This window comes from Phascolarctos cinereus, unplaced genomic scaffold (genome assembly GCF_003287225.1).
Source record: "Phascolarctos cinereus isolate Bilbo 61053 unplaced genomic scaffold, phaCin_HiC Scaffold_1;HRSCAF=81, whole genome shotgun sequence".
NCBI classification, from domain to species: Eukaryota; Metazoa; Chordata; class Mammalia; order Diprotodontia; family Phascolarctidae; genus Phascolarctos; species Phascolarctos cinereus.
The window spans coordinates 261,722,403-261,737,504 of record NW_027555514.1 but is presented as its reverse complement, the minus strand read 5'-3'; the positions used below and the strand labels follow the sequence as shown (position 1 = coordinate 261,737,504).

Here is a 15,102-nt window from a genome sequence, read left to right as displayed (position 1 = left end):
GCACTGGCAGGCTAAATAATTTACCCAGAATCACACAAATATGTGTAAGAGGCAGGGCTTGAATCAGATCTCCCTGAGGCTGATACTATCTTTTGTGCAGTGCTTTCTGTCAATGGGTACTAGGGATAGAAACCAAAAAAAATCAGTCCCTACCCTCCAAGCTGAGGGACATTCTCCTGGGGAATGGTGATGGTTCAGTTTCACTGATTTGGTCCTCATTTTTTTTGGAGGCAATCAGGGTTAAGGGTCTTGCTCAGGGTCACACAGCTAGTAAGTGTCTGAGGCCAGATTTGAATTCAAATCCTCCCGACTCCTGGGCCAGTGCCCTATTCACTGTGCCACCTAGCTGCCCAGTTCTCATTTTTTTTTAAAGTCTCCTATTTAATCTACCAGGAGTGGGGAACCTTGGCCTGCTCTTTGATTGAATCCAGCCTTTACAGAGCAAATCCCCAAATAAAAGGATTTGTTCTGTGAGGTTTGAATTCTATCAAACAGCCACACTTGAGGACTTAGAAGTCCACATGTGGCCTCAAGGCCGCAGTTTCCCCACCCCTGAGACCATCTTGCTACGGTTGTTAGTTTAAACAAGGAATTCCTCAGAGGAGAGTCCTATACCATCCTGGGACTTTTTGTGTGTTAGCGAGTTCCAGGTATACCAGCTCATACACTGGAGAGCTATCTCCCTACTCCTTTCCTGTCTAACCCTTCTCATAAACAGGGAAAATGCTCCAGAGACATCCCCTCTGGTTCATCTAGGTTATTTAATCAGTTTGGGTTTGATCTCAACCATCAAGGATTTATGATTTGTTCAGTGTGGACACCCCCACCATTGATGTAGATGGCAGATGGAGCCTTCCTTACCAGATGGGCGGTCCTGATGCATTTGTACAAAATTTTTACCACCTGGTGGCCAACTCTGGTGTTCAATCTCGTTGGACGTAGCTAGACTAATAGAAATACCGTGGTGCTGTAGGTAGGGTACTGTAGACAGCAATAGAATGCATAGTCAGGCCCAGAATTATCTGGACTCAATAAGTTCAGATACTTAAGATCATATTCTAAAAATAAGTGACTTGTCCAGGGTCACAGTATGAGGCAGAAGGGAATGTTGAACCCGGGTCTTCCTGATTCCTGCGTCACCTTTCCTTTCACAGCACCATGCTACTTTTCATGCTTAGCCCCATATGACAAATGACAAAAATGAGACCTATGAATGAATGAGCTAGGTGTTGTAGCATAGTAACCACGCTGCTGAATGTGGAGTCTGGAATAGCTAGGTTCAGATCTCCATCTTTGGTACTTACTAGCTATCTAACCCTGGCCAACTCAATTAATTAATCTCTGAATCTCAGTTTCTTTATCTCTAAATTGAAGGGTTTGACTAGATGGCCTCTTAGGACAGCTAGATGGTGCCATAGTGCTAAGAGTGCTGGGCCTTAAATCATTAAGACTCATATTTGGGAGTTCAAATTTGGCCTCACACACTTACTATTAACCCTAGGCAAGTCACTTAACCCGGTTTACCTCTGTTTACTCATCTGTAAAAATGAGCTAGAGAAGAAAATGGCAGACCGCTCCAATATCTTTGCCAAGAAAACCCTAAATGGGGTCACAGAGAGTTGGACACAACTGAAAAATAAAAGATGGTCTCTGATGTCCCTTTCAGCTCTAAATCAGTGATCCTGCAGTCCTAAAGCAACAGATTCCAGATTCAATATCATATTAAATGACTCCTAATCTACCGCTCCTTCCCATTCACCACACCTGCATACCTGCAGATTCTAGAACTTCCCCTTATCCCATCACTCCACCTTGTAGGGCTTGTAAGATGTATCAATCACATTAGCATTGAAAGAAAAAAGTCAGATGGCCCAGTTCTATCTATAGGGGAGTGCAATCCAATTATATGCAATAATATGACGATTCATATTATGGCAGCTGTCAGATGTGGGTGTGGCCAATAGGCCGTTAACCAATGGAAAACTTTGATGACAAACAGAAGCAATGGCGCAAAGGCAGGAGGAGTCTACCTGATACATGGAGTGGGTCAATATTTTTAACCACCAGCCGGTCCAAAGGAATGGGTTGATCGAGTACCGTACAAGAACCACCTTCTTTAATCATCGCCTGCAGCTCAGGGGTAAGGGAAGGGCAGACTAAACCTATGTCTGAGCACCCAAGTTTCTGAAATGAAAGAAGGAGATGATTCAATAAATTCAAAATAACACACCCAAACCGTGACTTAACCCATGATTCTTTACATTGTAAATAGCCCTTTTAGGTGACATCTCAAAATATTATCTATGATGACTCCTGGATCCTGAGAATAACTAATTTCCCAATAATTTAAGTCCCAGCTAAAGTCTCACCTTTAGAAGAAGCCTGGACTCTGAGATTATCTCCAGTGTATATGGCCAATATCTTGGTTTGTTCAATTGTTTGCATGTTATCTCCCCCATTGGACCGTGAGCTCCTTGAAGGTAGGGACTGTTTTTGTGGTGTGTTTTGTTTTCCTTTTTTGTTTGCCTTTTGGCTTTTCTTTGTGTCTTTGGGATCTAACAGAGTGCCAGGTATACGGGCATTTGGTAGGGCTCAAAAAAAGGTTACTTCATTCATTGTCTTTTGAAATCCACGGTCACTGGATCTTCATTGCCATTACACTTAAGAGGAAGATTCCCTTCCTGATATTTTGATCCCTTTTGGAGTAAGATGGAAGGATGAAGAGGGAAGGAATGATTCTGGCTGTGCTACCTTTGGGATTTAGTCACCAGAGATGCTACCAATGGCACAGACTCCAGATAAACTCCAGACCCTAGAGTCTGCAAATTGTTGCAATCATTTTTAAAATAAGAGATGAGGCAATTTAAAAGAGATGGTAATCATCCTAATTTGCACAATGGAAATGAAATGCAAAACAGCACAAGAGAATGGCAATAATTTGCCTAGAAAATAATGGTATGGCTTATGGATGATTCCATGACATGAAAATTTTGGCCATGATGCTTCTTTCAAGCTCCAGTTGGTTTTGGCCATCATTGGCATGACATAGGCTGGCATTTAGAGTCCTTTATAATCTGGCTCCAACCTACTTGTTAAAGCTTACTTGTTAAAGTTCTGCCTCTCATGTACTCAAACTTCCAGATAACTGGGTTTGCCTCTTAATCCCCATATATGATGTTGTATCTCTATGCCTTTGTACAGAGATAACTGGTTGATTGGTACCAGACTGTTCCCTATGCCTGGGATGTTCTCCTCACCTCTACCTCCCCACATCCTTACCTCTACTTCCTCACCTCCACCTCTATCTCCTCCCCTCCCCCTCCTCAAATCCATTTCCTCACCTCTACCTCTACCTCTTCACTTCCACTTCCTAACCTCCATCTTACCTTCTCAACTCTACCTCCTCTTCTTCACCTCCCGCTCCTCAAATCCATTTCCTCACCTCCACTTCCTCTCCTCTACCTTCTCACCTCCACTTCTTGGAGCCCCTAGCTCCACTCAGTGCTCAACTCATGTTCCACCTTCTTCCCAAACTCTGTCTAATGTCTGAAATAATGAGTCCTCTCTCTCTGCCAAATTACTTTGAGGTTCCTTTGCATAAATTATGGACTTTACTGTACTGGTTGGCTCCCCTTCCACAAACACAGAATGTAAGTTCCTTGAGGGCAGGAAACGATTTCATTTTTGTCACCGTATTTCCAGGGTCCAGAGCCATGGCAGGTACATGGAAGGAATCAATTAATCAAAATGGGAAGGGGAGGCTGGTGGCTGGGATCTTCTTGCCTACAGATATAATTTCCCTTCCTTGATGTCATCCCCACTTTCATTCCAAAAGGACACTTTATCTAATAGATCATGAGCTTCTCCTCCCTTCTCATCTCTCGCCTCTCAGCTTGAGTTCTGGGGATGCTTTATTAAATGGGAAGATAGAAATCGGACAGGAAATTCTTGGTATGCCCTGTAACTAGAGTCAGAAAACAAGGTCAAGCTATGTAAATACTTCACTCCCTAAGCGACCTTGTGGTTTCATCAACCAGTTGCCTCCTATTAACTGTTCCATCCATCCCTGTAGGCCCGTCTTTCTTTTTTAGGCAGCAGTCTGACAGCTGGACAAATTAAACTATAGGTTTTCTGATTTCCAGCCACTTTGAGGTGACAATAGGCTTGGGACAGCTTCAGAGATTTCATTGGCTTGGCTGGGGAGACATAGCCGAGGAACAGAATGAGCACTGAGCACCTACTATGTGCCAACATGGTGTTAAACTCTTCATAAATATTATTTCATTTGGTCTTTGTACAACTCTACTATCCCCATTTTATAGTTGAGGAAACTGAGGCAGACATAAGGACACACAGCCAGTATGTGTAAGACTCTGGACTTGAACCCAGATCTTTCTGGCCTTGAGGCTGGCTTTCTATCCATTATCCCATGCTACCTTTCTTGAGGTGATGACTGAAGGAAAATATTGCCATGTTTTTCGGGAATACTAACATGTTTGGCTAATATTTGTGAGTTTCTTTCTTTTTTTTGGTATCAAAACCATATTTAATCCAGGATACTCCTCCTTTGACTATTGGTAGCAATTAAAAGTCTAAAGTGTTTAGGAGAGTCAGATCAGAGCTCTTTTCAAGTCACAGAATAATAGAATTTTATTTTATTTTATTTATTTTTTTAGGCAATTGGGGTTAAGTGACTTGCCCAGGGTCACGAAGCTAGTAAGTGTCAAGTGTTTGGTCTGAGGCCAGATTTGAACTCAGGTCCTCCTGACTTCAGGGTCAGCATTCTATCCACTGTGCCACCTAGCTGCCACCCCCCCCTTTTTTTTTTAGTGAGGCAGTTGGGGTTAAATGACTTGCCCAAGGTCATACAGCTAGTAAGCAGTCAAGGGTCTAAGCCCATATTTGAGCGCAGGTGCTCCTGATTCCAGGGCAGGTGGTGAATCCTAACTATACTCTCTGCCTTGAGTACTCTGAATGGGATTTGTCCTGAGTGCTCTTCTGTGATGAATACCACTATGTTCCACAAATTAATCATGGTGGTTTGGAAATCTTGGTTAAACTGGGTATCTGTTTTGTTGATTTCCAGCTACAGAACTGAAAGCTGCATTTAAGACCTTAAATCTCTCCTCAGGGGTAGCTAGGTGGTGCAGTGGATAGAGCACTGGCCCTGGATTCAGGAGGACCTCAGTTCAAATCCTGCCTCAGACACATAACACTTACTAGCTGTGTGACCCTGGGCAAGTCACTTAAACCCATTGCCTAACCCCCCCCCAAAATCAACTAAATCTCTCCTCAGCCTCAGTTTCCTCATCTGTAATAAGAGGGGGTTAGACTCAATGGTGTCTAAGGTTCCTTCCAGCTTCAACTTTGAGATCCTGCGCAGACTTTTGTGTTTTGGCTGTGTGTCTGTAAAAATCACCACCACCACAACTAATTTAAAAGAAAAAAGAAAAAAACAACTCAGCAGAGTGAGAAATCGCTTATTACCTTTTTGGTGTGTTTGGTTTTTGTAATTAATAGGAAGTCATCAAACAGAAACAAGTAGACATCTAGGAATCTGGTGCTTTCTGAGGAAATAGAGGGAAGGGAGAAATGGGGCAAGAAACGGCACGTAAGCTTTTGTTTAAAGTAGATTGATCCCAGATTCTTCCTCTGAGAGGTATGCTGGTTGGGTAACACTGGACAGGCCACTTAACTCCTCAGTGCCCATAGGCAACTGTTTGAGACTAACACTTGCGGAGAAGATGCCCATCTGTACTGGACACAGACCTCGTCCTATCCCATCCCCTGTCCTAGATGGTAGAAGGAGCGTGTCACGGTGGATGGAATGTTAGGTTTGGAGGAAGAGGATCTAGGATTCTTCCGCTTAGTCCTTGTTTTCCTTTGGACAAGTCACTTAGCTTCTCAGAGGTCCAGTTTCCACACTTGAAGACTTGAGTTCAAATCTCATCTTTGTCACTTACTAGCTTTGTTACCTTGGGCAAGTCACTCGACCTCGATGACCTTGGGATTTATCTCCTGAACCACCGATGAGTTGCTATCTGTGCTGATGGAAGGAGTTTCCCATACTAGAAATCCCTAACATAGAGTCTTCTTATACATGTGTGTCCTTTAGCTTACAAAGCAGGATATATGCAATGGAAAGTCTCAGGTTGACAATTTAATGACCTCGTTCATCTGTGCAACACGATGCCTGTGTTAAAGATTAATTCTGTTTTTTAGACATGGCACAACATTTATTTGCCTCTGGAGGGATTTGATCTGTACTCTGGGGCCCTAGCACTGATCTTCTCTGCATCCATATTGGTTCCAGCTAGAAAGACAGCCTACCTATAATCTTGGCTATTATAATAGTGAGGGTGTTTTTCATTGAATTCCAAGATCACATTTCTGGTGGTTTTGAATCAGCAAGTAAGGAAGAGCAGCATTTAAGCAAGATCCATCTGAACAGACAATTGACTTAACCAAACAAAGAATAAACATACTTACAAATTACAAAAGGTAAAATAAATAATTATAATTACATGAAATTATAAAGCTTTTGCATGAATAAAACTAATAGATCTTGGTTAAGAAAGGAAGCAAATGGGAAAAAGTCTTTGTATGAGATTTCTTAGCTAAGGGTTTAGTGCCCAGGATATATAGATAACTAACAGATATTAATTAACCATTTTCCAGTAGATAAATGGTCAAAATGTGTGAACAAGCACTTCTCGAAAGAAAAATCACAAACTATTAACAACCATATGAAAGAATATTCCAAATCATTAATAAGAGAAATGCAAATCAAAACAACCCTGAGGTTTTACTTTTTTCACACCCAGCAAATTTTCAAGGATGACAAGAGAATGGTCAGTATTGGAGGGATTATGAGAAGACAGGCACACTGGTGCATTGTTGGTGGAGTTGCTCAATGGGACAATCATTTTGGGAAGCAAGTTGGAATTATGCAAATATAGTGACTAAAGTGTCCAAGACTTTGACCCAGAGATTCCACTAATAGGCTTGTATCCTAAGGAAGCCATTGATAAAAAGTCAGTATCTGTGTGTGTCTGTTTCTCCCTATCCTAAAGCTGTGGTACATGAATCATGGAATATTACTGTGCAATCTGAAAAGACAAATATGATGGATGCAAAGAAGCTTGTTACTTGAAAAAATTACAGAACGATTTAAAAATATTCTTGTTACATGGGATGGCCAGGAGAGTGAAGGAGAGTGGATTCTGCTGATGTCCCCTGAGGACAGCGAGGTGGCTCAGTAGATAGAGCACTGGGCCTAAAGTAAGGAAGAGCTGAGTTCAAATCTGGCCTCAGACACTAAATAGCTATGTGACCCTGGGCAAGTCACTTAGTTTCCTCATCTGTAAAAATGAGCTGGAGAAGGAAATGGCAAACCACTCCAGGATCTTTGCCAAGAAAACCCCAAATGGGATCATGACCAAGGTGTGACCTTGGGAAGTCACTTCACCCTGTTTGCCTCAGTTTCCTCATCTGTAAAATGGCAAACCACTCCAGGATCTTTGCCAAGAAAACCCCAAAAGGGGTCACGGAGTCAGACATGACTGAAATGACTAAATAACAACACCAAATGGGTATAATCATAGCATCTACCTACCAGAGTTGTTTTAAGGCTCAAATGAGCTAATGATTGTAAAGCACCCAGCACATGGTAAGTGTTATACGAATGTTAGCTCTTATGATGATGATGGAAAAAAAAGATATCCATAATATCATTTTTATAAAAAATACTGGACAGCAGAGTCTCAGTCTCAGAAAATCCCCAAAGCAAAATCCCTCTGGCAGGATCCACAATATGACCATCTGGAAAAAGGTCTGCATTTTCAGCATCATGGGAGACACAATATTTTGTGGTTAAAACCTCCAGCTGCTCAAATTTGTGTGTTGTTTGCATTTGATATTTGCAACAGATGATGTGGTTACTGTGTTTAGCCAGGGAAGGGAAATTAGCTCATCTATCTTGTCTCTAAAATAGAAGGTGGTGTGATGGAGTAGAAAAGAACACTGACTTTGGATCCAGAGGTCCTGGGTTCAAATCCTGCATTAGCCCTGTACTGCCTGTGTGTCTTGAAAAAGGGCTTAAACTCTGAGGGCCTTCATTGCCTAATCTGTCAGATGAAGGGTTGGACTAGACAACCTCTAGAGTCCTTTCCAGCTCTGAATTTGTGGTTCTAAGGTTCTATGGACTTGTGGTGCCAAGATGGCAGAGTGAGGAAGGAATCCTTTGAAGCCTTCTCAAATTACCCTCCAAATAGCTAGAAAACCTCCTCAGAATTGGTCTAGGAGCAGGGCAGCAGCTGACCAGCCCAGCAGGGAAGGGCTGCTTATTGGGGTGGGAGGGGAGTGTGGTCTAAAAGCAGCAGCCAGCTTCACAAGCAGAGGGCCCACAGCAAGGCACCAAGCCTGGGACAATTCACCGGCAAGGCTCCATCCTCCTACAAGCCAGCAGCCCCCTAAACAAGTGAGTAGTCTGTGTAGCCCAGGAAGGCCCCACTCCAGAGACCCCTCATCCCAGCACAAGCCACAGAATGAGCCAGAAGGGAAGCCTACCCTCCAGAGAAAGTAAGCAGCTAATCCCTGAAGCCCAGTGAAAGCCAGCAGTAAGATCCAGAGCCCCAGCACAAAAAGCTTGGGACAGTGCAGGACCAGAGCCCAACTCTCACATAAAAACATCAAGTTACCAATAAAAAACAAAACAAAAAAAGAGCTTGACTATAGAAAGTTTCTATAGTGACAGGATCAAGGTATAAACTTGGAAGAAGACAATAGTGTCAAAATAGCTACAAGTGAAGCCTCAAAGTAAAATGTAATTTGGTCTTAGGCCCAAAAAGCTGGGACAGCTTAAACAGGATTTTAAAAAGCAAATTAGAGAAGTAGAAGAAAAATTGGGAAAAGAAATGAGAGTAACGCAAGAGAATTGTGAAAAAAGAGCCAATAGCATGAGAAAAGATATACAAAAATTTACTGAGGAATATAACTCCCTAAAAAATAGAATTGGTAAAATGGAAAAGGACGTACAAAAGTTCACTGAAGAAAATAATTCCTTAGAGACAGAATTTGGAACTCAAAGTTTTAAAAATGAATATTAGAAATTGTTTTTACATGTAACTGGGGAAAAATAAAATACTAAATAAAAGCTTGAAAAAAAAGACTTGGCAAAAAAAAAAAGAAAAGAATTTCTTGAAAATTAGAAGTGAAAAAGTGGATACTAATGTCTTTGAAACATTAAGTTATGATAAAACAAAATCAAAAAAGTAAGAAAAAAAGAAGAAAATATGAAATTTCTCGTTGGAATAACAACTGACCTAGAAAATAGATATAGGAGAGATAATATAAGAATTATTGGACTACCTGAAAGCCATGATAAAAAAAAAAAGCCTGGACAACATCTTTCCAGAAATTCAAAGAAAATCAAAGAATCAAAGAAAACTGCCCTGATGTATTAAAACCTGAGGGCAAAATAGAAATTAAAAGAATCCACCAATCACCATCTGAAAGAGATCCTAAAATGAAAACTCCCAGGAACATCATAGCCAAATTCCAGAGCTCACAGATCAAGGATAAAGTATTGCAAGCATCCAAAAACACAATTCAAATTTTATGGAGCTAAACTCAGTATTACATAGGATTGGGCAGCTTCAACATTAAAGAACTAGAGGGCTTGGAATATGATACACTGGAAGGCAAAGGAGTTAGGATTACAACCAAGAATCACTTGCCCAGCAAAAATGAATATAATCTTTCAGGGGGAAAAAATGGATATTTAATGAAATAGAGGACTTTCAAGCATTTCATATTAAAAGACCAGAGCTGAATAAAAAATTTGACCTCCAAATACAAGACTCAAGGGAAACATAAAAAGGTAAAAAAGAAACAAGAAAGAGAAAGCAAAAGAAATTCAATAAGGTTAAACTGTTTATATTTCTACATGGTAAGATAATATTTGTAACTCTTAACAACTTTATTATTGTAAGAGCAATTAGGAGTATATGTAGACAGTGGGTGTGGATATAAGGTGATTTTAATGGGATGATACCCCAAAAATCAAAATAAAGGGGTGAGAAAGAGAATTGCAATAGAAGAAGGAGGGGGGTGCAATTGAATAGGGGTAAATTACCCCACAGAAGAGAGGCATGAAAGAGCTATTAGGATGGAGGGGAAGATGAGGGTGTGTGTGGCATACAAAGCTTAAATCTTACTCTCATCAAAATTGGCTCAAAGAGGGGCTATCATACACACTGAGTTGGATATAGAAATCTATCTTAGCCTATATAAGGCAGTTGAAAAGGATGGGGATAAAGGAAGAGGGAAAGGGGACTGTTAAAAGGGAGGGTAGATTGGGGAAGGTGATGATGAGAAGTAAAACCTTCATGAGGCAGGAAAGGGCGGGGAGGGTAAGAGAGAGAAAGAGATAAACAACAGAAAAATAGCATGGAGGGAAATACACAGTTAGTTATCTTAACTGTAAGTGTAAATGGGATAAATAAAACAGAAGCAGATAGCATAATGGATTAAAAACCAGAATCCTACAATATGTTGTTTACAAGAAACATGTATGAAACAGAGAGATATACACAGAGTAAAAGTAAGGGGCTAGAGCAGAATCTATTATGCTTCAGTTGAAGCAAAGAAAGCCGGGATAGCAATCATGATCTCGGACAAAGCAAAAGCAAAAATAGATCCAATTAAAAGGGATAAAGAAGGAAACTATATCTTGTTAAAAGGAACCATAGTAATGAAGTCACATCAATACTAAACATATGTGCACCCAATGATATAGCATCTACATTTTTTAAGAAGTTGAATGAATTATAGGAATTAATAAAACTATACTAATGAGGGACCTCAAGTTTCTCCTCTCAGAACTAGATAAATCTAACCAAAAAAAAAATAAAAAGTAAAGGAGGTGAATAAAATTCTGGAAAAGTTAGATATGACAGCTCTCTGGAGAAAATTGAATGGGAATAGAAGGCAATATACCTTTTTCACAGCAGTACATGGCACCTACACAAAAATTGATCATATATTATATTAGGACATGAAACCCTCACAACCAAATGCAGAAAAGCAGAAATAATAAATGCATCCTTTTCAGATCATAATGCAATGCAATAATGGACAATGGAAAGAGAGATTAAAAATTAACTGGAAATTAAATAATCTAATCCTAAAAAATAAGTGGTCAAAGAACAAATCATAGAAATAATTTATAATTTCATTGAAGAAAATGACAACAATGAGACAACATACCGAAATTTATGGGATGCAGCCAAAGCAATACTTAGGGGAAAATTTATATCTCTGATTGCTTACATCAATAAAATAGAGAAAAAGCAGATCAATGAAATGGACATGCAACTTAAAAAACTAGAAAAAGAACCCAAAATCCCCAATTAAACATCAAATTGGAAATCCTGAAAATCAAAGGAAAGATTAGTAAAATTGAAAGTAAGAAAACCATCAAAGTAAAAAATAAAACTAGAAGCTAGTTTTGTGAAAAACCTCAATAAAATAGATAAACCATTGATTAATTTGATTAAAAAAAGGAAAGAAGAAAACCAAATTACTAGTATCAAAAATGAAAGTGGCGAATTCACCACATATGAAGAGGAAATTAAGACAATTGTTAGGAGCTATTTTGCCCAATTATATGCCAATAAATTTGACAATCTAAAGAAATGGATGAATATCTACAAAAAATATAAATTACCCAGATTAACAGAAGAAGATATAAAATACTTAAATAACCCAATCTTAGAAAAAGAAATTGAACACGTCATCAATGAACTTCCTACGAAAAAATCCCCAGGACCAGGTGGATTCACAAATGAATTCTACCAAACATTTAAAGAACAATTTAATTCCAATACTATATAAACTCTTTTTTTTTTTTTTTGGTGAGGCAGTTGGGGTTAAGTGACTTGCCCAGGGTCACACAGCTAGTAAGTGTCAAGTGTTTGGTCTGAGACTGGATTTGAACTCAGGTCCTCCTGACTCCAGGGCCAGTGCTCTGTCTGCTGTGCCATCTAGCTGCCCCCATATATAAACTATTTGGAAAAATAGTGTCCTACCAAATTCCTCTTATGACACAAAAATGATGCTGATACTTAAACCAGGAAGAGCCAAAACAGAGAAAGAGAATTATAGACTAATTTCTCTAATGAATATTGATGCAAAATTTTTAACAAAATACTAGCAAAGAGATTACAGCAATATATCACAACATCATACACTATGACCAAGTGGGATTTATGCCAGGAATTCAGGGCTGATTCAATATTAGGAAAGCTATGAGCATGATTGACCATATTGATAACAAAACCAACAGAAATCATATGATTATCTCAATAGATGCAGAAAAAACCTTCAACAAAATACAGTACCCTTTCCTATTAAAAACAGTAGAGAGTATAGGACTGAACAGAGCTTACCTTAAAATGGTAAGTCATATTTATTTAACACCATTAGCAAGCGTAATCTGTAATGGGGATAAGCCAGAAGCTTTCCCAGTATAATTAGGATAAAGCACGAATGGCCGTTATCACCTCTGTTGTATAATATTGTAATAGAATTGTTAGTTATAGCAGTAAGAAGAGAGAAAGAAAAGGGAATCCCTCAGATCAGGTCACTGCGGAGTTAAGTGACTTGTCCTGAGTCTCACAACCCGAATGTGTGAGAGGTTCCATGTGAAGCCAAGTCTTCCTGGCTCTGAGGCTGGCTCCCTCCTTTCTATTCTAAGAGACCTTTATAGGAGAACATCTTTGTTTGTTTGTTTACTTTGTTGTTGTCAAAATGGGCTTAACTAAATACAAAAGATAGCAAGAAAGCACAGTGTTTAAAAAAAGGTGAACCTGGGCTCGGTGTTTTGTTGCTGCTGTTTTTTTTTAACATTTCAGGAAATGATAGATGTCTCCAAGAAACACAGAGGAGACCAGAGGATTCCCAAGTCAGGCATGTTTTGGGGGATAGGTGGGTGTGGTTGGTAGTCAGGCTAGGAAGGATTAAATAAATTGGGGGAGGGGAAGGAAGAGGCCTGAACCTGTGATTTCATTGTCTGAGTGAATTTCCAAGTCATCCCTTTCTCTGTAATTTAAGAATCTGAGAGATGCCTTAGAGTGACTTGTCTGGGATCACACACAGTCAGTCTGTGTCAGAATCTAGACTCGAACCCAGGTATTTCTAACCCTTGAGGCCATCCCTATCTACTATCACATACTGCTTTTAGAGAAGAAATCTTTGAAGATTCATTTTGTTTGTTTCAGCTTGGTAAAAGCTCCTGCTCTTCCCATCCTTTTATTAAGCCTAGGGATGAGACGGTCGCACTCGTTGCCACCAAAGGTCTGAATCAGCACACACACACACACACACACACACAAAATCAGCACCAGAAAATCAGCCATGAGCCTTCCCAGACTTTTCCTGGGTGTTATTTCCTTTGACTTGGATTCTTTCATTCTCAGCACTTCCTCTTGCTATAGCTCTATTCTTTTAAGAGTTCTGGACAGCAAGGGCCAATGCCCTCCTGAGGTCCACAGTGGTCATGGCCTCCCTGGGCTGGTCAGATTCTGCTGGAGTCTAGGTCCTGACTCAAGGACCCCTGCAGGAGGCTCAGCTCAGGATTTAACACCAGGCTACTCCAGGTCCCAAAGGGCATCTTGAGGCCCCTCTTTCTCCCCCTCACTGCAAGAACAGTGAACTAAGATATAGCTGTTAATGCAAGCAGCTATTTTTTTCCTTTTTCTTTCATTTCCTTCTAATATGAATATCCAAAAAATAGGAGGCTTATGATTAAAGGAAACAAGGCCAATTAAAGAGGCCAAGTAATTTTTTTTTAAAAGGCAAAAAGATAGAGTGAAGAAAGTTTTATTTTAGGAGTCAGAAGGACCTGGGTTCAAATCTTGACTCTGTTCCTTATTGCCTATGGGACCCTTGGGGGGCAGCTAGGTAGCACAGTGGATAGAGCACTAGGCCTGGAGTCAGGAAGTCCTGAGTTCAAATCTAGCCTTAGACATTCCTAGCTGTGTGACCCTGGGCAAGTCATTTAACCCTGTTTGCCTCAGTTTCCTCATCTGTATGATAAGCTGGAGGAAAAAAATGGCAAACCACTCCAGGGTCTTTTGAAAAACAAATGTGGCCTTGGGCAAGCTACTTCTTGGGCCACAGTTTCCTTATCTGTTTAATGAGAGGATTCACCTCTGAGGTCCCTTCCAGCTCTAAATTGGGATCCTCAGTGCTGTAATATATGCAGTGAATCTTTCCCCTTCCTATTTATATAATCTCAGAGGTGAAAGTGGTGCCTGAATAGGAAATATTCCATAACACCGACAGCACACAACATTTTAATAAGATCATTGGGGGAAGCTAGGTAGCTCAGTGGATAGAGCACTGACCTGGAGTCAGGAGGACCTGAGTTCAAATCCAGCCTCAGACAGTTGACACTTACTAGCTGAGTGAACCTGGGCAAGTCATTTAACCCCGTGCCTAGCCAAAAAAAGAAAAAAGAAAGGAATAAGATCATCGAATCATAGATTTAGAGCTAGGAGAGACTCAAATCTAATCCTCACATTTTACAGATGACAGAGGCACAGAAAAGTTAAGTGACTTGTCCAGGGTCACACAGCTAGTAAATATCTAAGATGAAATTTGAACCCTAAGAGTCCCATAAAGTGTTGGACTTTGATTCATCAAGCCAGATTGAGAGCCGAAAGGAACATTAGATACCATCTAGTCTATCTCCCCTTTCATTATACAGATGGGGAAACTGAGGCAAAGCAACTTCCCCAGGGTAAGACAACCAGTAAATGTTGGGGGTGAGATTTAAACTTAGGTCTTCCTGACTCTGGGTTCAGTGGATTGATTACCCAGTGTCACAGTGAGACAAACAGTCAGACTCTATTTCTTGTTTAGTCATTTCAGTTGTGTCAGACTCTTTGTGACCCCATTTAGGGTTTTCTTGTCAAAGATCCTAGAGTGGTTTGTCATTTCCTTCTCCAGCTCCCTTTACAGATGAGGAAACTGAGGCAAGCAGGGCTAAGTGACTTTCCCAGGGTCACACAACTAGTAAGGATCAGAAGCTGGATTTGA

General features: G+C 40.3%; 1 protein-coding gene across 1 annotated transcript in view; it reads right to left on the bottom strand.

Annotated features, from left to right (window-relative positions):
- Positions 1-15,102, bottom strand: part of PLEKHG7 (pleckstrin homology and RhoGEF domain containing G7) — a 74,446-nt gene that overhangs the window by 5,617 nt on the left and 53,727 nt on the right. Inside the window, exons 13-14 of the mRNA XM_021006421.2 lie at positions 5,488-5,567; positions 2,031-2,184 (exon numbers count right to left, since the gene is read on the bottom strand). Of these exons, the coding sequence (XP_020862080.1) occupies positions 2,031-2,184; positions 5,488-5,567 (234 nt within the window). The remainder of the gene's footprint in view (positions 1-2,030; positions 2,185-5,487; positions 5,568-15,102) is intronic.